A 21,997-nucleotide genomic window follows, 5' to 3' on the forward strand; every position below is an offset into this window, starting at 1 on the left:
CCCCTATTATGTATGCCCGGTATAACTGCTAGTCGCAGACGTAAAACTTACGATGTTAAGTGAAATTGGCCATTGTCTTTTTGTTTAAACAGGACAATGCACGCTAGTATTTACCTGAACTAACGACTAGACTTCTTCAGAGGAACAATATTGAGGTACTAAACTGGTTCCCAGTTGTGTAGGTATGGGATTTGTTGGGTCGTAGGGTGCGTAGGAGAACCAAGCGCATATTCACAACATCCACAACCTTAAAAATGCTTTATCTCGTGAATGGATTTTTATCATTATTCCAGAGACCCACCGACGTTGTGCATGTACCGCTGTCCACATGCAATGCCCAAAGTGCTCGGACACGTTACTGACTATTTTCACATTTTTGTGCATGACCCCCCGCCACCCCCACACCCCCAACACCATTTAACGATTTGTCAGACTTTACACATTTCATTTTGTGTCGAAAATCTCCAATAGAGTACTTTGATTGATTAATCATCGGCTATTGGATGTCAAATCTTTGGTAATTTTCACACTTAGTCTTAAGAGAGGGACCCCGCTACATTTGTTTTTATTAGTAAAAAGGAATCTTTTATATACACAATCCTACAGACATGATATCACATACCACGGCCTTTGATTATACCAGTCGTGGAGCACGGGCCTGATCAGCATTCCCAAAATTTCAATTAATGATTTTGAATATAATAAGTGTTTTCTCACACTTATCTCACATTCAAGTAGCCAGGTTCAAGTCAGCCGGTCTACACCGGAAATGACCGCAGGATTTCGGTGTGCTCAACATTTGGTTGAGACCGTCTAGTTTCCCAAGCGTGTTTTCCGCCCTAGACGGGAAAGCTGACAAAACCGAAACATGCGTCCATGACAGGCGTTCACTTTAACAGTGTGCTCTGAATGTGCACGATATATAAATAACTTGACGACACATATTATAAAGATATTCTTATAGTACTGGAATGTTAAAAAAATAAAAATAATCACAGGTCACTGGACACATTTTTTTATCCACAGGCCTTAAAGTGAACCGGCGTATGAATCACTATGACGTTTTTTTGTTTTTTTTCCCCCCGTCTAGTCATTTTCTTCATTCTTTATATTCATTAACCATACATTTTGTTTTAACCTTTTCTACAAGTCAACAAAGAGAAAATTAGTTATATTGCTTAAAATTAAATCCAGCAGACACACAAGTAGGCTACATATTTTTGGTACTAAACGGAGTTCTAAATTAGAACTAAATTTTTTTTTTTACCTTTTTAAACATTTATTAACTACTAGTATTTACTTTACGATTGAATACAGCTAGGTATGCACGCTTTTATATAGGATGGGGGCTAAAGATATTAATATACCCGGAATATTACCAGCCCAAGATAAAAACCTATACCCAAGTTTCTTTTGGAAATCACGCCAACACGCATTTATATGTTACCAAAGCAGCTCGCAGACGAAACAACACGCGATCGTTGGTAAAATCGGCCGTAAACATATAGTGAAATTGGTACAGCTAGTCAGCTACGCCAACTGGAGAAAAGGTATTGGGGGTGGGAATTTAATGAGAATATACCCGGAACATCACCATCCCCAGATAAAACATGTACCCATGTCCCTTTTGGAAATCACGCCAACATACATTTATATAAATTATCAAAGTAGCTCACACGCGAAACAATCCGTAATAGTTGGGGTCGTTGGTAAAATCGGCAATAAACATACTAAACATATAGAGAATAATACATGAGTGGCCATTGTTTTAAAATGTATCTAACTAGTGAAAGCAAGTTTGATACGTTTTTAAACAACGAGTTGTGAGATAAATTGTGTCTAACGGACACGAATGTATTATTCTATTTCTTACATATCTTCAAAAACCAGGTTTTAAGCAAATTTTAACATCTTTTTCGACCAAAAGTTATTTATACAGCCGCTGCACTTGTAGCTAACTTACACGTCACAGACACGTGGTTCTCAGGTTAACTATACGTCACAGTGTAATCTATTTCCACCGTGTTGTTTTTCATTGGATGTATGGCACTGGTGACCTGGTCATCACCTAGGAGCAGCCAGTCGTATGTCTTGAAATTGTTAACACATGTATGTGTGTTAACAACCATTGTGTCATCAACGGGTGTGTAAGGAATAATGATATTGGTATTGGTATTTTGTGGCTAGAGAGAATATACCCGGAACATCACCAGCCTCAGATAAAAACTGTACCCATGCTCCTTTTGGCTATCACGCCAACACACCTTTACGTGATTATCTTAACAAAGGAGGTCGCAGAGGACACTCAGTCAAGCAACGTGTGGGTGGTATGTTCGTCAGTTTCGTAAGGCCTACATGTAGGATCAGTTCTTACACATCCGCACGGGACCCCCCCCCCCCCCCCCCCAAAAAAAAAAACAAAAAAAAAACAACAATCAAATAAAAATGAAAACATTACCAATAAAACATCGTGTAAATATTCATGGAAGACACTGACGCTTATCAACAAAACACACTACGACGTATTTTTCACTATTAGAGGGACATACCCTAGTTTTAATCCGTGAAAATTAATACTAAGTTTAGCTAATACTCTACAAACCTGTAACACATTTGGATAGAGTTGCAATTGAGTGAAACATGAGTCTGTGACTTTGAAATGGTGAAATACCCTCTAAAAATAGACTAAAACTCGACTCCATAACTGTTACTTCTCAGACACACGTGCGTTTTTTTAAAATATGACTAATGCATTTTGTGATATTAAAAACACCAGGATGACCAAAAACACTACGAATGTACGGACATTGATAATCTAAACAATAAAATCTAAGTATGATTTAAGTTATTAAAAACGGTTATAATAGTCAAAAATATGCGTTAGTTAATTTTCGTACACCTGAAGTGGTTCTGGTCATCCGAAGCAAAACAACATTTCATCCAGGTTTTTGTAATACTCCGAAATGCATTTTTGATAATTATAAAAACGCACGTTCGTTTGAGAAGTAATTGTTGTTAAGACAAGCTCTAGTTATTTTTTAATGCTGTTTTCTTGTTTAAACATCAGACTTTAGATTCACTCTGCTTTAACCTTATTCAAATATGTGTTGCAAGTTTGTAGATTAACTAAACTTAGTACCCATTTTCACGGGCTGAAACTAGGGTCTACGCCTTTAAGGGCGGGACGTGGTCCAGTGGTAAAGTGCTCGCCTGATGCGCGGTCGGTCTAGGATCGATCCTCGTCGGTGGGACCATGACTATTTCTCGTTCTAGCCAGTGCACTATGACTGGTATATCAAAGACCGTGACATGTGCTATCCTGTCTGTGGGATGGTGCATATAAAATAGTCCTGGCTACTAATGGAATAAAAAAAAGGGTTTTTCTCTCTTAGACTACATATATATCAAAATTACAACATGTTTGATATCCAATAGCCGATGATTAATAAATCAATATGCTCTAGTGTTGTCGTTAAACAAAACAAACTTTACTTTACAAAACACAACTCAATATAATGCCAAAAAAGCAAAAAAAGCAACAACAAACAAACAAACAAAAACAACAAAAAAACAACAAAAACCCCAAACAAAAACAAAAACAAACGGTAATTGTTGCATGGGCACAAAATGAATTAATGAATGTTTAATGACACTCTAGAACAAAAACACATCGGCGTGTCAAAGAACTGGTAAAATTAAGAAAGTGTATGGGAAAACATTTTAAAACGATATACATTAGATTAGATTTGAAAACACACATAAGCGTACGAGACAAGGTGGCAGGGTGGAGGGGGCAACTGCACCACTAGTGCTGGAGCAAAACCGCAAATTCGGGCAAAAATGACACAGATATTCGGAAAAATAAGCTACCCTGAGACCTTTTTACCATGTATTTGGATCAAAATTAATTATAATCCATGTAAAATTATGTAATGATTCGTTTGCAACCAGATATAGCTGTGTGATAATAATGCTAATATGAATAAATGTTGTCACACAGATTCGGGCAAAAGCCAGCCTGTTCCCCTACAAACGTAGGAGCCCGTACGTCTATGAAAACACTGGCAGATAATACATTTACAAGAATGTTACCACTCCAAGTTCAAGTTCTTTATTTGCCTTCAGTTTTACAACTCATCAGCTGATTACATAACATAAATAATACAACATAGTCCGACATGAAGTCAATACTTTTCTTAATGTCCGTTCGGACTTGGTTTAAAAAAAAAAAAAAAAATCGTTTGTTAAATTAATTTTGAAATCACTCATTGTAAGATAAAACTAAAATATAATTTTTTTAGTAAGCTGCGCAAAAAGTCCTAACAGATAAAGTACATTGAAATCAACACTCGAAAACGCTCCACCTAGCGGTGAATTGTATCGTTATCGCGATAAAACCGAGAGATTGGTGGGAACAAAAACTGTAAACAACTCCACTCTAACTGGTTTTTCAGGCTTTTGGCGTACGAGAAGTGTTGAGCAAAACTGCTTACGGTAAGTTCTGTATTTGGTAGTCTGTAACACAATATGGTTATCGATAAATTAATGATTAAATTAATAGAAAAAATATTCCCCATAGGATGGTAATTCGACCACAGATAGGCCTACTGCACTGTGACTGTTTACGGTTTTTACTTAATCATTGTTAATCTGTCAGTCGGTCTTCCAAATTTCAGTTTTGCTGGGCGTTTTGCTATAATTACTTCATCAAGATATCAAAAGCGTAGACTTGCCCGAAGCATTTAAAATATGTATATAATATATGATCATATGAAAGAAAACATGTATAAAGTCTTATATTAACTTTAAAACAAGTTTACCAAAGCTTAGATGCATGTGCAGATTGGGGGAGGGGGTGGGGAGGGGGGAGTTATAGACTCAGCGTTTTCAAGGGGTCAGGTCATGCTCACATTAAAATACAATAAAAATCAACAAAAAAGAAAGAAAATTTGCCGAAACATTTCCAAACGTTCCAGCATGCATGCTACTACTATCACTAACCTTAACCCTAAACCTAAGCTTGAATGTCTTGCCAAATTTGCATGTAGCAGGGGTGAGATGTGTGATCCCAAACTCCTCTCCCCAAGGGTCTCTTCATGAAGGAGAGAAGAAGGAATATCAGCGTTTGACAAATCTTTAAGAAAGTCATAGAAACCTTGGCTAGCAACCCCTGCAATTAAGAAAATTTTCACGGCCACAAAAACATGCCTATGAAACAAGCTTGAGGCAAGGCAAAAACGTGCCACGGAGAATTAAAAACTCCACGGCAATCTCCAAGGCATTGCTGATTGCTGTGGGCATTTGCAGGGGTTGGGCTAGTGCCCTATGTATTACAGTAATTTTTTTAATAATTTTAACTTTCCCTAATGAAGGAAGGAAATGTGTTATTTAACTATGCACTCAACACATTTTATTTAGGGTTATATGGCATCAGACATATGGTTAAGGACCACACAGATATAAAAAGAGGAAACCCGCTGTCACCACTCTTTTCGATTAGCAGCAAGGGATCTTTTATATGCACCATCCCACAGACAGGATAGTACATACCACGGCCTTTGAAATACCAGTTGTGGAGGAGTGGCTGGAACGAGAAATAGCCCAATGGGCTCACAGACAGGGATCGATCCTAAACCGACTGCACATCAAGCGAGCACTTTACCACTGGGCTACGTCCTGCCCTAACAAAGAAAGAAATGTTTTATTTAACGACACACTCAACACATTTTATTTACGGTTATATGGTGTCAGACATATGGTTAAGGACCACACATAGGCTATATTGATAGAGGAAACCTGCTGTTGCCACTTCATGGGCTACTCTTTTCAATTAGCAGCAAGGGATCTTTTATATGCACCATCCCACAGACAAAATAGTACACACCACAGCCTTTGTTACACCAGCTGTGAAGCACTGGTTGGAACAAGAAATAGCCCAATGGGCCCACAACAGAGGATCGATCCTAAACCGACTGCGCATCAAGCGAGCGCTTTTACCACTGGGCTATGTCCTGCTCCTGCCCTAACGAAGACCAGCCTATTTGTTCAGTGACATGTAGGCAACAAAATGTGAAATAGTTACCATTCTAAATTTTTATATATATAGTATGTGTGTGTGCCCTCCACATTTTGGCACCTTCCTGTACCTGTGCAGTATTTTAGTCTTGACATATATACTGTTCATTACATAGTTCTTAATCATAACATAAATCATTATGGATGAGATGATTAATTTTATTATTTTTAATTTTTCGATATATGCTCCACTTCTGACACCAAATATCAAATATATATTAGACAGACCCACACAACCAGTTATTGAATTAGTCTTTCACTGTTTCCTAAATCGGTGTTAATAACACAGTGAAACCACTCAAAACCGGACCCTCTGTAAACCGAAATTCCCCCAAAACCGGACAGTTTTTGTGGCCCCCTTTTAAATATTGGTACAGAAGACAACCTCTCTAAACTGAATACCTCTTAAAATCAGGCATTTTACATTGTACCGAGAGTGTCCGGTTTAGAGGAGTTTTACTGTACTATCAAATTACAAATGTAACATGAACAAAAAAAGACATAAACATATACTTATATACTTATATGTACGTTTTCAAAACATTTACCTATTTTAATTTTAAAAACAACCGGAATTCCCTCAAAACCGGACAGTTTTTGTGGCCCCCTTTTAAATATTGGTACAGAAGACAACCTCTCTAAACTGGATACCTCTTAAAACCAGATATTTTACTTGGTCCTGAGGGTGTCCGGTTTAGAGGGGTTTCACTGTACTATCAAATTACAAACTGAACATGAACAAAAAAAGACATAAACATATACTTATATGTACATGTATGTAAGTTTTCAAAACATTTACCTATTTTAATTTTAAAAACAATTTTTATGATTATATCTTGACTTTCAAGTTTCAGTTTTTGCACAGGGTAACCATACTGCTATTTAAAGCTTTGTTTACACCTTATTTCTGCTGTCAATATATCCAATTGTATTTTGTAAACAAGTACAGTGAATTGTGAGATCTTTAAATACAAAACAATCTAATAAAGTATAACTTGTGTGGATTTACTTTTACCTTTTCTGTCTTCAGTTCTATATTTCTCCAGTAGATTAATCCATTTGAGCATTTCAATATGGATGTACAAATCTGTGTGACACTGTTGACAGGTTTAACATAGTTTTAAGTGCTATTATTTAAAACAGTAATAGTAAACCTCTATTGACACATGGTTTTCAAGTATGATATGATCTAATGAGGCCAAATAGAATTGGTAAATATATATTACGTATGTGTATGCTGGGGGGGGGGGGGGGGGGGAATGTACATGTATGTAGGTAAAAAAAAAACACATTTTATTTTGGAAACTCATTTTATATGCTAAATTGATCACCATGCATTCCACCAAAGTAATTGTTACATATCATTGTTTGGTAATTACAAAAAGAAAGAAAGAAAGATTACGGTCATTCATTTCAATTTACGTCCATGCTTATATCCAATTAAGGTTCAAGCACACTGTCCTGGGAACACACCGTAGCTATCTGGGCTGCCTTTCCTGGACAGTGGGTTAGTTGTTAATTGTTAGTGAGAGAGAAGAGGGTGTAGTGGCCTTAGTGTCATTAAAACTCGCTCTGGGTGGGAGCCGATACCGGGCTGCGAACCCTGTACCAACCAGCCTTGTGTCCGATGGCTTAACCACGATGCCACCGGTCCGGTAATTACGGTCAGCAGGTTAAACTTTGGGTCGGTCCGATAATTGGAAACATGTTACTGAGTGTAGTTGATTGAAAGCTTGTACTAAATTAATATACATTTACAATGATATTAAGCTGAAATTTTATGGATAGCTTTATTATGTAGAGGACTTTACAGATCAGGCTTTGAAATTTGATTTTTTTTTTTCCAAAGTTATGGCCCTTGAACTTAAAGAGATCTATACAAAAATGTGTTAGGCCCAAATTTTAACTTTGGTTATATGGCATCAGACATGATTAAGTGCCACAGTAATAATTAGACAGGATACCTGCTGTCACCACTCCATGGTCTACTCATTTCGATGAGCAGCAAGGGATCTATTATACAAGCAACATCCGAAAGACAGGATAGTACATATCATGGGCTTAGTTACACCATTAGTGAAGCATTGACTGAAACGAGAAATAGCCAAATAGGCCCACTGATGGGGATCAGTCGTAGACTGACCACACTAGCACTTTACCACTGGACCACATCCCATCTCTAGTTTGAACTATATGCTTTAGGATGTTGTCAGGCTCTTCTGTAAAATAATGATCAGTCAGATTTATCTCGTACGTCAAGTGAAAAAAAGGTGCCCACATTCATACATGATTAGAGTAGTGAATGAATGAATGTTTAATGACACGCCAGCACAAAAATACACATCGGCTATTGGTTAGAGTAGTGATTTTAAAAAGTAAAACGGCATGATTTGTCAAGGTTGTCTGTTTGATTATAGTGTTAGTTCATTTCATTGAAATTGTTAGAAGAAAGGCTAATATTTGAAACCTGGGGTACTTAATCTTTAAGCAGCTTACCAGCTCTTACATGATGTATGTAATTAAAAGGTTTAATAGAAGAAAAACCCAGGACTTTGTTCTTGGTTTGAACATAGCCATATATTGACTGACAGTAATTCAAGCCAGTAACATTCTATGCTATACTGTAAACTAGGGAAAAAAATGTGTGCATATAAATTTCAGTTCATTCACGCCCAATCTTAAGATATGAAATATATACATACGCATTATTTTCATTGCATATATTATAAACATTTAGATACAAAGGGTCATTTGAAGAATATACTCATCACAAAGATGTGCTACTTAAGGTGTGTATTCATGGAGAAATATGTCAAAATATTAATCTGGTTTACAATACATTGTATATGCATTCATATATACATTAAAATATATATAGTGAAACTCCTCTAAACTGTACACCCTCTGGACCAAGTAACAATTCTGGTTGTAGGAGGTATCCGGTTTAGAGAGGTTCTCTTTTGTACAGATATTTAAAAAGGGGCCAAGAAAAAATGTCCAGTTTTGAAGGAATTCCAGTTTACAGAGGGTGCAGTTTTGAGAGGTTTCACTGTACATTGTATTTCTTCATTGCAGACGATCACGGTATTAACAGATTCCTGTTTTGGATGTGGTCTCAAAGTTAGGCAATGGATAATTCACAGCCTCAGTCAGGGGGCCACATCTCCAGGATTTCAGTTGGAGGCCAGGCACCGGCAGCAAAGCCTGTCAATCCCATTGGATTTGAGCTGCAGAACATGGAAGCAGGTAACAATGGTAAGTGATGCTATAGAACATTCAACACACAATCAACCCCTGCAATTAAGAACATTTTGCACGAAAAAACATATTGGAAAAAAACACCTGAATAGTCGAGCCAAAAATGTGTCGTGGAGAACTAAAACCTCCATGGAATCTTCACGGCATTGCCGATTGCCGTGGGCAATTGCAGGGGTTGCCCAATGTATATAGCAACAGAGCTCACTCAAATTAATATTTGTTTATCAACACCTCAACACATTGGAAACTATTGCTATTTGATGTCTGATGCTAGGCTGAAAATATTGAACGTGATCAATTCTTTACTTATATCACTTCCAGCAATTCCAGGTGAGCATTCTACCACTAAACTATATCCTGCACCACCTGCCAAGAGTGTTTTCAGAACTGAAGTATTTACATGACTTGCCATAGCAGTGTGTCCATGTCTTCTTTATTTCAAAGAATCTCCTTTATTTCATGATTCTGTTACGGTAGATCTCTTTTATAATTTCCTCCTTTTTTTTTGGACAAATCTCCTTTTTTAGAAAAAAGGAGATTGTCTGCATTTTTATGTACTTTCATGTAGCATCATATTACTAGGCTTTCAATAAGTAGTGCAAATATTATAAAGTAGTCACAGAGGAAAATATGATAATTATCATTATGTACTATGTTGTAATTAACTTGCTGGTTACATTGAATACATTGGAATAGACTTAGGGCAAGTAATTATAAATAAATTTAAATTTTAAATTATAATAGTTTATAATTCGTACAGCCCAATCAAATGCGACAAAATTTAAATAAATATTAGAATTTTATATTTATAGTGATATTATTTTAGGAAACTCGCAAATAAATTAAAATATTATATTAAAATCAAAATTGTCCCTTAAAGTTTCTGCCCCGAGTCAAGCCACTAGCATCCAGAGACAGGACTTGGGATAGACATGCTCGAAACCTTTGTGGTATAGGACTACTAGTATTATTAGGAGCATGTTAAAAACTTCAAGTCAAGTCAAGTGAATACATTGTTTGGTTCTGTGATAAAAGGTAATAATATAATGTACTGTGTATCATATAGGTATTAATGAAGTACATGTAGGGGAGGATGGAATGGCTATGAGGGGTAAAAGAGGAGGCCATTTATTAAAATAAAACAGCTGTTAAATTTTTGACTTATAGTATGTTATGTTATAATTTAATACAATATCTTGTTAAAATCTTATAGATTGTGGACAGATTTCTTCAGGGTTTCTCTAGATGCTGTCAGAATGCATCTCAGGTCACTAGTTTTTTCCAGAAATTTCAATAGACGAAAAGGGGGACATCCCACCCCCTGTCGAACTCTCCCCCCCCCCCCCCCCCCCCCCCCCCCCCCCCCCCCCCCGACTTCTGCAAATAAAGTCTTTGGCTTTATGTCCTTTATTTTCATTTCAAGTCTGTGGAGACACTGCATAAAAACATTAACACTGCATGACCTTGATGATGCAGAGGTTAATGTTTTATCAAGTTTAAGGCTGGTGCTGGTCTATAACTCTCACACTCACCACATTTGCTATTTGCAAATTTTGAAAACATCTGGCAAATTTTATTATAATCTGATTTTTTTGATTTTTTTATGTAGGTAATGATTAATATTTTGTTGGAAAATAATGATGGGTTTTTGCAATTTTTTAGTTTAATAAATAACATGGCAACATTTTCTGCTCACCCAAAGCTGGCTGCTGGTAATGGCTTCTAATTCCCACTACCAGGTCCAGTCCATGCAGTTAACTAGTGCACATATGTGTTTGTACAGGTCACATAACCCTGGTCGTTGACAGACAGCGCCAGTTGTTTTGGTCCATTTACAAGTATAAAATATGACCAGTGACGGAGTGAGTTTAATAGTACATTATGTATCATTACTTTATACCAGTATAGTTACATGTAAATATCGTAGCCCAGTTGTAAAGTGCTTACTTGATGTGTGGTCGGTTTGGGATCGATCCCCCTCAGTGGGCACATTGGGCTATTTCTTGTTCCAGCCAGTGCACCACGACTGGTATATCTAAGGCCGTGGTATGTGCTGTCCAGTCTGTGGAATGGTGCATATAAAAGATCCCTCGCTACTAATGGAAAAATGTAGCAGGTTTCCTCTCTGAGACTATATGTAAAAATTACCAAATGTTTGACATCTAGTACATTTGTAGCCGATGATTAATAAATCAGTGTGCTCTAGTGGTGTTGTTAAACAAAAAACAAAAAACAAAATCCCATGTAAATACATATTTGACTGTTAATGATGATAACCGGTCTCTATGGTGTCGTGGTTAAGCTATCAGATATAGGCTGGTTGGTACTGGGTTCGCAGCCTGGTCTGTCTATTGCTGCCCCTGCAAATGTATACTACTGGTGCCAGTATTTAACATTTGCACATTGGAAATATGTCTACATTGAGCAACATAACCTTTCAGTCATGTTTATTTGCTTTAAAAAAAAAATTGCATGTTCAAAATTGCTGTCAGTGGGCTGTTTCACCCATGGAAATTCTTCTTAAAATTCTTGTGGGGGAACAAATCCTTAAGTTCAAGCCCTGGTGAGCTATTTATAATTTATAGGGTCCATCCGGGCCAGGGCTAGTTCTGGCACTCGCCAAATTGTGAATTTTAAAAGCAATTGGCGAGTTTTATTTTAGTTTGGCGAAATAATTTCATGTAATAATTGACATTTTTTAAAGAAAATAACTGACAATTTCTGGAATTTTTAAAGTTTAATAGACAATTTGGTGAATTGTTTTGCTCACCCAAAGCTAGCCCTGCAACCCAGTGAACATAATAATAACTCACATTTTCTTAATTTCATATAATTCTAACTGATTGATGGATACTGTCATCGGCAGTTATCCGAATATTTGTACAATCATGTTGTAAAGTGTTCTAAAACTACCAGTACATGTGTATCTACCATCCAGGCTTAATGTGTGACTCATTAACCTAGTATTTAATTACAGCTCATTTATCCAGTTTAATGGCTGAGAGCTCATGGATCAGTACATGTGTATAAAAGTAGGCTGCGTGTAGTATATGTTTGTTTATGTCAATCCCCCCCCCCCCCCCCCCCCCCCCCCCCGGAGGTGGTCACTGGCGAAGTCAGAGGCTAGATCCGGGGCAGGCGTTCCTGAACCCTTGTGGATAGGGGCACGTTAATATAGTTGCCCATTGCCCATTTATGTCGATCTGTTTTCCCCCATCAGTTGACAAAATAAATACATGTGTATGGACTTGAAGACAACAGTCACAATATTATGACATAGGGAATACTTCACATTACATAAACATTAACTTGGTCCTTACAGCTCAGTTTGTAGCGATACACTAATGAGTTTGACATTTACACATTTCAATGCGGTGTTTGTGTATATACATGGGAGTCGTATGCCTTATTTTAAGTACATTATGGTCCACTATTGTTGATATTCATTTTCTCACAGTGAAACGTTCTAAAGTGAACATCTCTAGCAGTAAGGGGCGGGATTTAGCTCAGTCAGTTGAGTGCTTGCTTGAGGTGCTTGCGTCACAGGATCGAACCACCTCGGTGGATCCATTCAACTGATTGAGTTTTTTCTTGTTCCAACCAGTGCACCACAACTGGACAAAGGCCGTGGTATGTGCTTTCCTGTCTGTGGGGAACTGCATATAAAAGATCCCTTGCTGCATTAGGAAAAGTGTAGCGGGTTTCCTCTGATGACTGTGAGTCAGAATAACCATTGACATCCAATAGCTGATAATTAATTAATCAATGTGCTCCAGTGGTGTCATTAAACAAAACAAACTTCTTCTCTAACAGCAACCACATGTTTTAAGAAGCCGTTTTATTCTGCCTTATCATATATAAATTTGTATAATACATGTATCTAGAATACATTGACCTTTGTCAAGCAGCAATATCTGTTTTAAGAGGTCGCATGTTGATATTTCCTTAATAGTTATGTAAGTGACTGCTATTTACAGGTTTAAATTGTCAGTACATTGCTAACTTAATTTTTACCTTTAGTTTTTCTTGCTCAGATGCAATTTATACATGTACATATACATTTGTGTGTGTATGTGTACACTAGATAATATAAAACATGATTATAGAGTGCATTGCACTATCTATTCACTTGAGAATTATACATGTGTATAACTTCTGTGTCAGTCCCTCTATATATATATGACTACATACAGCATTACAACATAACTATACACAATAGAATATATACATTTTTATAAAGGCTTTGTCACTTTCTGTACATGACATGTACATATATCATGAGTTGTATATAAGGAAGGAAATGTTTTATTTAATGACGCACACTCAACACATTTTGTTTGCGGTTATATATGGTTATGGAGCACACAGATATTGAAGGAGGAAACCCGCTGTCGCCACTTCATGAGCTACTCTTTTCAGTTGGCAGCCAGGGATCGTTTGTGTGCACCATCCCATAGATAGGATAGCACAAACCACTGCCTTTGATGTACCAGTCGTGGTGCACTGGCTTTGTATATAAATGCAGGGGTTGAAATAACTGGTTGCCTTAAGTAGCCACTGGCTACCATATTTTTGATAAGACAGTAAGACAGACATCTAGAAACAAATAGTTAATTAGCAATGGCTCCTATAAAGTGACTCATTCTGGGGCCCTGAACATCTACCTGTACATATTATTTCAACACTTGAAATGGATACTGACATGCAGCAAATATACAATATACAATATATATATATATATATATATATATATATATATAACTCGAATGACGTCATTTTGGATGTCCTTACATCAAAATAAAGTTATGCCTAACGTTTTTTGTTTTCTGAATGCTGGACAGCTTTCAGTGTCAAATTACCATTAAAATGTTTTTATTTGATGACTATGAATGCATACGTCAATCATGGAGTCTCACCCAAGTACGTTTGCTTAAATGTCAATAAACCCAGTGCCGAGACCTCGACTAATTTACATCTAATTTGCAAAGTTATCAAATTCTTAGTGTATGTGACCTGAAAAATATCACATACTTTGATTGCACTGAAAATGTAAGATATTATACGATAAATATATATATATATATATATATATATATATATATCAGAGATGGGGCAATTACTTGGACAAAAATAATCGATTACAATTTCTTTAAAATAACAATTACGATTATGATTATGATTACAAGATAATTGAAAGTAATCGATTATGATTGCGAATACATTGTCTAGCAATCATGATTACAATCATGATTACATTTCCACAAATCAACACAAATAATGATATGATGTTACCACCATGAAGTTATGCACTTTATTTTACAACCATACTGATTTTATTCATTGAAAGACATAATGCATAATTTTTGATTATTTATTAAATTATTTCAAAGATTTATAAACATATGTATACTGCAGGGAGGGAATCAGTTTACAAAACCACATTTATTATTCTTAAATTTGGATTATTGACGAAAAGGTACCCATAACCATAGGTATAATTATTGTATCAATGCATAGCATATATATTTTGTTATATTATTGAAATAAGCCATAATTAGTAATTGCAAACTGTCTGATCACTATATTACTTGTTGGGTTTTTAATTGTTTTTAGAACGTATACCATTTAATACCATCAATTTTTTTTTTTTTTTAAATCTATAAACAAAGAAATAAAGAACGAAAGAAAAGAACAAACAAGTAAATAAATAATTAAATTGATATCTGCATACATATACATGCGCATAAGTTGCTCATTGCATTTAATTGACATTCTAAAAATGACTATTATTAATGAATCAATTTGCAGCCATATTATAAGGATCCAATTGTATCAGTGAAAATTACAAGTATCTTGGTCTGGGTGTGTTTATTGTGTTATCATTAGAAGCGCCGCGTTTCGTAGAACATCTATTAAAATCAGCTTTCGGGAATTTTTATCAGACGTATTTATATTTTAAGCTATTTTAAAGGAAAATAAACCAACGTTTATCGTGATAGACTACTTTCAACTGGGTGTTTGCTTAATTAGTTACGTTATTTGTGGTTGTGGTTGTGTCTGCGACAGGGTGAGGATGACTGCCCATGGAATCAAGCTTGATACGACTGGCTGGCTGCCCGTCTGCAGTCATAACCACTAACAAAAGAAAAGAAAGTTTGCCACGGTACCATTGGTGGACTTTCACACCTGTGACAAAACGAGATATTGTCAAGCGTTTCTTAGTTGAATTTAGACCCGTGATAATGCTGTATATGCATTCAGAGGAACGCAAGTGTTTTATTATAAAAACAAATATATATATATTATTCATTTTTTTTACGGCAATGAATTAGGACACAAAACGGGGGCATGGTTCAGCGCCCTTTTATATATTGCTAGCTAGAACACTGTATTCATTCAAGTGGTTTTATAGTAAACGTAAACACGATAGATACCATTATGTGAATGTGTGTCTTCACCCCGTGGTTAACATTCATTTGATAATCCAGACGTTATGATCCCCTGTTTCTCAAGGCAAATAATAGTTCTACTATGAGAGTAGTAGACAATGGGAGATCAGTTCTACTGACTGACCAGTACTGCTTCTAACTATAGGCACTGTTACTGGAGTTGATGCTAAACACATCTAAGTTTAGTAAATAATTATAAGTAATCATGAAAGTAATCGCTGATTATAAGTACATTAGCAATGTAATCGATTACGATTGCGATTACATGACATTCTCAAACAATGTAATCGATTATGATTGCAATTACATGAAAACATGTAATCGATTACAATTGATTACGATTACTGATTACGATTACCCCATCACTGCCCCATTCTATTTAAGAATTATCTTAACTGCATGTACAGGTAATTTACCATTTGTGTAAAATTAGTTGATAATCTATCAGTCCTAGTCATATGTTATTTTTTTTATTTCATTTGTGAATAATAATAAAAAAGGTTAAAGTTTGTTTTGTTTAATGACACCACTAGAGCACTTGATTTGTTAATCACCAGCTATGGAATGTTACTTTTTTACTCTTAGCCCTTTTTCAAATTATCAGTAAGCTATTGTTGAATTTGCATATGCTTGATGTAGAACATTTTATTAAAACTGTATATGTAGTTGTATTTTGCATTAGGATAGCAAACAAGGTGCGGGACGTAGCCCAGTGGTAAAGTGCTCACTCGATGCGCGGTCGGTCTGGGATCGATCCCCATCGGTGGGCCCATTGGGCTATTTCTCATTCCAGCCAGTGCACCACAACTGGCATATCAAAGGCCGTGGTATGTACTACTCTGTTTGTGGAATGGTGCATATAAAAGATCCCTTGCTGCTAATCGAAAAGAGTAGCCCATGAAGTGGAAACAGCAGGTTTTCTCTCTCAATATCTGTTTGGTCCTTAACCATATGTTTGATGCCATATAACCGTAAATAAAATGTGTTGAGTATGTCGTTAAATAAAACATTCTCCTAGGATGGCAAAGAGTGACTCCCAACATTAATGCAGATGCTGTGAGATTATACCTGTATCTAAGTGACCAGACCCCTGGCTCAGATAATCAGCACTGTGGTTTGTTTACATGAAAGACACACCTGTTAGCGGTTTAGCCCACTTTAGAACATGGAGATAAAACTGGCATATAAATTACTCTACAGTGTAGCAGCCTTCCAGAGCTCTGAGATAGTGGTATGGTAATGCACATGTATATATGTTAGTCTCCGCTCTCTGGATGTACTGTCTGAGCCTAGTCGGAGAATGTAAGGAATTTCACCATTGCATGATCATCTGCTACCGACTGGCTTCAAGTATAAAGTTAAACCTGCCTAAGCAGACACCTGTATTCAGCGGTCACCTGTCTTAAGTGGCCCAGTGTTAACTAATGCTCTGTATTACTTGACACAAAAGTCTAACATGGCCAACAGCCACCCAAATTGGACCCCAAGCTGCAAAACAAACCTTAAAAGTTAAATGACTGCAGTAAAAGATTTCTACTGTTCTGTATATAAATGGATAATGTTACACAAACTTTTGTTTTTTATATCACTATCCTCCCCTACACCCCCCCCCCCCCCCCCCCCAGTTATGAGCTGGAATTGTGTACAGTTTTATAAAAGTTGTTGTGTCAGTTTGTAGTGTTAATTTGTAGTGTTAAATTATATTTAACACATAAAACAGATGCAGCAAATATGATAGTGTAGTTTATTTATAATAAAATGGTCCAATAAATAAGTTACTTTTTCAGCTATCTTTGTTCGTGTAAAATAATGGTTTATTTATCAAATGGATGGGAGAAAAAGCCATGCAAGCCTCATCCCTGGTAGAAATTTCCATCATCTCGGGTGTACGTTTTCTATCCCACATGACCACATATGATGGGAGTCTATTAATATATATACTTCATTGATGTTACCATTTGTGTATATTGTTCAAAGTGAATTGGTGTCAAGTACATGGCTGTATACAGGTTATTGTGCACCTGTTACAGTCTTCTTACAGCAGCTTGTCATACCTGTTCAGTACAAGTATAATATAATTGATATAAATACACATTACTGAATATACATCACTATACATGTGTAATGTGGGTGTAACTTTCAGATGTGTAGATTGTTGCTCTTCCTTTGTGTTCTATTTGTCTGTTAACTGCTTGTTGCATCAGATATTAATAGGGCTACAAGTGACTTTTCAGGTTAATATTCATTTGTATAGACTGCCTGAGCAAGAAATATAAGTACTTTTCTTTGACACATGTGCTACATTTGATATTCTGATTGTGTCTCAAGCAGCTTTGTGTAGTATATATGGGTGTGTGTGTGTGAGCTTGTGTGTGTTTGCAGGGCTAGCTGTGGGTGAGCAAAATAATTTGCCAAATTGTCTATTAAACTTAAAAAATTTGCAGAAATTGTCAGTTATTTTCTTTAGAAAAAAGTCCATTATTACATGAAATTATTTCGCCAAAAACTCAAATAAAATTCGCCAACTGCTTTCAGAATTCGCAATTGGTGAATTTGGCGAGTGCCAGAGCTAGCCCGGTCTGCATGTCTGTGAGATACTCGAGTACATGTAGGTTTGCATGTCTGTGAGATACTCGAGTACATGTAGGTTTGTGTGTCTGTGAGATGCTCGAGTACATGTAGGTTTGCATGTCTGTGAGATATTCGAGTACATGTAGATTTGTGTGTATGTGAGATATTTGAGTACATGTAGGTTTGCGTGTCTGTGAGATATTCGAGTACATGTAGGTTTGTGTGTCTGTGAGATACTGGAGTACATGTAGGTTTGTGTGTCTGTGAGATACTTGAGTACATGTAGGTTTGTGTGTATGTGAGATACTTGAGTACATGTAGGTTTGTGTGTATGTGAGATATTTGAGTACATGTAGGTTTGCGTGTCTGTGAGATATTCGAGTACATGTAGGTTTGCGTGTCTGTGAGATACTCGAGTACATGTAGGTTTGCGTGTCTGTGAGATACTCGAGTACATGTAGGTTTGCATGTCTGTGAGATACTCGAGTACATGTAGGTTTGCATGTCTGTGAGATACTCGAGTACATATAGGTTTGCATGTCTGTGAGATATTTGAGTACATGTAGGTTTGCATGTCTGTGAGATACTCGAGTACATGTAGGTTTGTGTGTATGTGTGTGTGTGTGTGTAAAAAAGAGAAACAAGAGACAGTCAGTTTGACAGAAACAGAACGTGCTAGCAATGGTCTCCAGTATTCAGGAAAGGGATGGAGGGAATCGGTAGAGCTGGTTGCACTTATAAGAAGGGATGGTACCTAAGATTTGCAGGGTACAAGTACTTCGAAAATGTCTTGTAAACGACAATGAACCTGATTACTCTGTTAGTTCAAGACGATGGCATGACTTGTGATTTTGGATTGCGGCCTAAATAAACGAATGGCGGATATTACTATTGCCGCCAATGGATGGCAGGCATATTGGAAATTAGTACACGTCTGATTCAGCAAGACATAACTGCATATTCTCTAACTATATATACCAGTGTGCAGTCAGTTACCTGTAGGGCCTCACTGGTGTAGAAAGCTGGGGGAAGGGAGCATGTGCCCCCCCCCCCCCACACACACACACACTTTTCTTGATCCAGTAGCAGCAGTGATGATTTATATATGTGTGACCCCCCCCCCCCCCCCCAACTTTTTGGCACCTTCCTACACCACAAAATATTTGACTCGAGTACTCGAGGGTCAAACTCGACCAAAACCCGAGTACCCGACACTTTCACTAGATGATAATGAGACTAAGGAATACAGTAAAATAGCATTTATGCATCTTAATTCCAGTGCTGAACATGAATAGCCAAATCATGTCCGTGTATTTGATAGGTTGATAGGTTGATCACTGATTAGTTACTGCTGAAAGTAATGCTCTTCATTGTGTCGCCTGTACGGTACTAGAGTCCTTGCTAGAGTACTCATGGAGACACTGGTTACCTACATTGTAGGTCTTTTCGTATGGTCACTGTTTGCTTATTTGTTTACAGTTTACTTTGTGGTAATCTTATTTGAATTATAAGAATTTTAATTAAATTACCAAATAATTTACAGATATCTGAATGAACAAGCATTTTGATAGTACTGCTAAAGCAATACATGTCCCCAACCGGGCCCAACAATTTTTTGTATCTCCTAAATTCAAGGGCCATAACTCTGAAAACTGGGTAAATCACCACTCAACTTCAACTTAATCTGTAAAGCTATATACAAATGATAAAGCTATATACAAAATTTCATCTTGATATCTTCAGGCATTGCAAAAATTTTGATTTTTTTTTTTTTTACATCTCCTAAGTTCAAGGGCCATAACTCTGTTAAAAATGGGTAAATCGCCATGAAAGTCAAACTTGATCTGTAACAGTAGGTCTATGTGATAAACCTATACACAAAGTTTCAGCTCAATATCTATAGGTCTTTTGAAAAAAATGTCTGGAAAACACATTTTCACATCTCCTAAGTTCAAGGGCCATAACTCCATCAAAAATTGGTAAATTGTCATGAAAGTCAAACTTGATCTGTAACAGTACATGATGAAACTATACACATAAGTTTAGCTCAATATCTCAAAGCCTTCTGCAAAAAACATCAGGAACCGGCCTCTGTGACATCGTGGTTAGGCCATCGGTCTACAGGCTTGTAGGTACTGGGTTCGGATCCCAGTCGAGGCATGGGATTTTTAATCCAGATACCGACTCCAAACCCTGAGTGAGTGCTCCACAAGGCTCAATGGGTAGGTGTAAACCACTTGCACCGACCAGTGATCCATAACTGGTTCAACAAAGGCCATGGTTTGTGCTATCCTGCCTGTGGGAAGCACAAATAAAAGATCCCTTGCTGTCTGTCATAAAAGAGTAGCCTATGTGGCAACAGCGGGTTTCCTCTAAAAAAAAGTGTCAGAATGACCATATGTTTGACGTCTAATAGCCGATGATAAGATAAAAAATCAATGTGCTCTAGTGGCGTCGTTAAATAAAACAAACTTTACTTTAAAACATCCGGAAAATATATGTGGGACAGACGGACAGACAAACAGATAGATGGACGGAGATGAAACCTATAGTCCCCTCCGGTTGGACAGGTAGGGGACTAATAAGAATTATTCCTGGTATTTGGCAAACATGTTGTTCAATGGGAACACCTACCAGTAATTAATTCCTAACTTGTATAATAAGGAGTTCCATTGAGTGATATCCTTCCAGGGCATGTTGGACTATTACCAAATAGATTGCTTTTTGTCAGTGAGATGTAGAATATATGTAGTCTTGCATAACAGCATGGTACATGTGGTATGTATAGGCCTGCATGATAGTGTTATGTACATTAACTGCAAGTTTGAAATGCTCAAAGAGGTTCAGTGTTTTAACAATTAATTTAACATGTAGTTGTGACCAGCAGGCTGAGCAGTGTATACATGTAATAAATAGAGATTATTATACGAGCTTGTGTGTCGTACTGATTTTACGAAACGAGTGTCAGGATTGTTGTATTGCCCAAGCGAGAGCGAGGGTAATACATGAATCCTGACACGAGTTTCGTAAAATCAGTACAACTCACACACAAATCAGTACAACTCACACGCGAGTGTAATAATTTCTTTATTATCCATATTATTGTTGTTTTCTTTATGAATAACGAGACCTAACTCAAAATATTTCAGCCACAACTAGAAGGAGACGACAAAATTACATCATATTTCAAATGCACCATCCGAGCTAGGACTGGAGAAGCAACGTCATGTTTTGATGTCGCTTCCCAAAATTATGTCATTACACTTGTTATTACAGGTGTACTTCATATGATTATTATTAACTCGATTATGTTGAACCATATGAATAATAAGTATTTTATTAGGGGCCTATTCTATTATCAATAGTTCGTGTATTCATTACACTTTATTTATATTGTCAATAACATATTATGATATTAATATCGACATATGAATACATGTTAAAAAAATAAATGTTAAAATTGGGACTCAAAAATACATTGACACAAAGTTGAAATTTAATATTGACTTTATTGCATTGACTTGGCAGTTAAAAGTTAGTTTTGTTTAACGCATGCATTGATTTATTGAACATCGATCGGCTGTCAAACATTCAGTAATTCAGACATATAGTCTTAGAGAGGAAAGACCCTCCATTTTTCAATT

The 21,997-nt window shown here is 36.7% G+C and overlaps 1 protein-coding gene across 5 annotated transcripts in view; it reads left to right on the forward strand.

Annotated features, from left to right (window-relative positions):
* Positions 1 to 4,399: 4,399 nt before the first annotated feature.
* The window catches only part of LOC121370619 (anoctamin-4-like), a 112,740-nt gene continuing 95,142 nt past the window's right edge, over positions 4,400 to 21,997 (forward strand). For all 5 annotated transcript variants that reach the window (XM_041495970.1, XM_041495971.1, XM_041495972.1 and 2 more), the window contains exons 1-2: positions 4,400 to 4,494; positions 9,151 to 9,330. In XM_041495970.1, the coding sequence (XP_041351904.1) occupies positions 9,204 to 9,330 (127 nt within the window). In that variant the 5' untranslated portion in view covers positions 4,400 to 4,494; positions 9,151 to 9,203. The remainder of the gene's footprint in view (positions 4,495 to 9,150; positions 9,331 to 21,997) is intronic.

Source organism: Gigantopelta aegis, chromosome 4 (assembly GCF_016097555.1).
Source record: "Gigantopelta aegis isolate Gae_Host chromosome 4, Gae_host_genome, whole genome shotgun sequence".
NCBI lineage: Eukaryota > Metazoa > Mollusca > Gastropoda > Neomphalida > Peltospiridae > Gigantopelta > Gigantopelta aegis.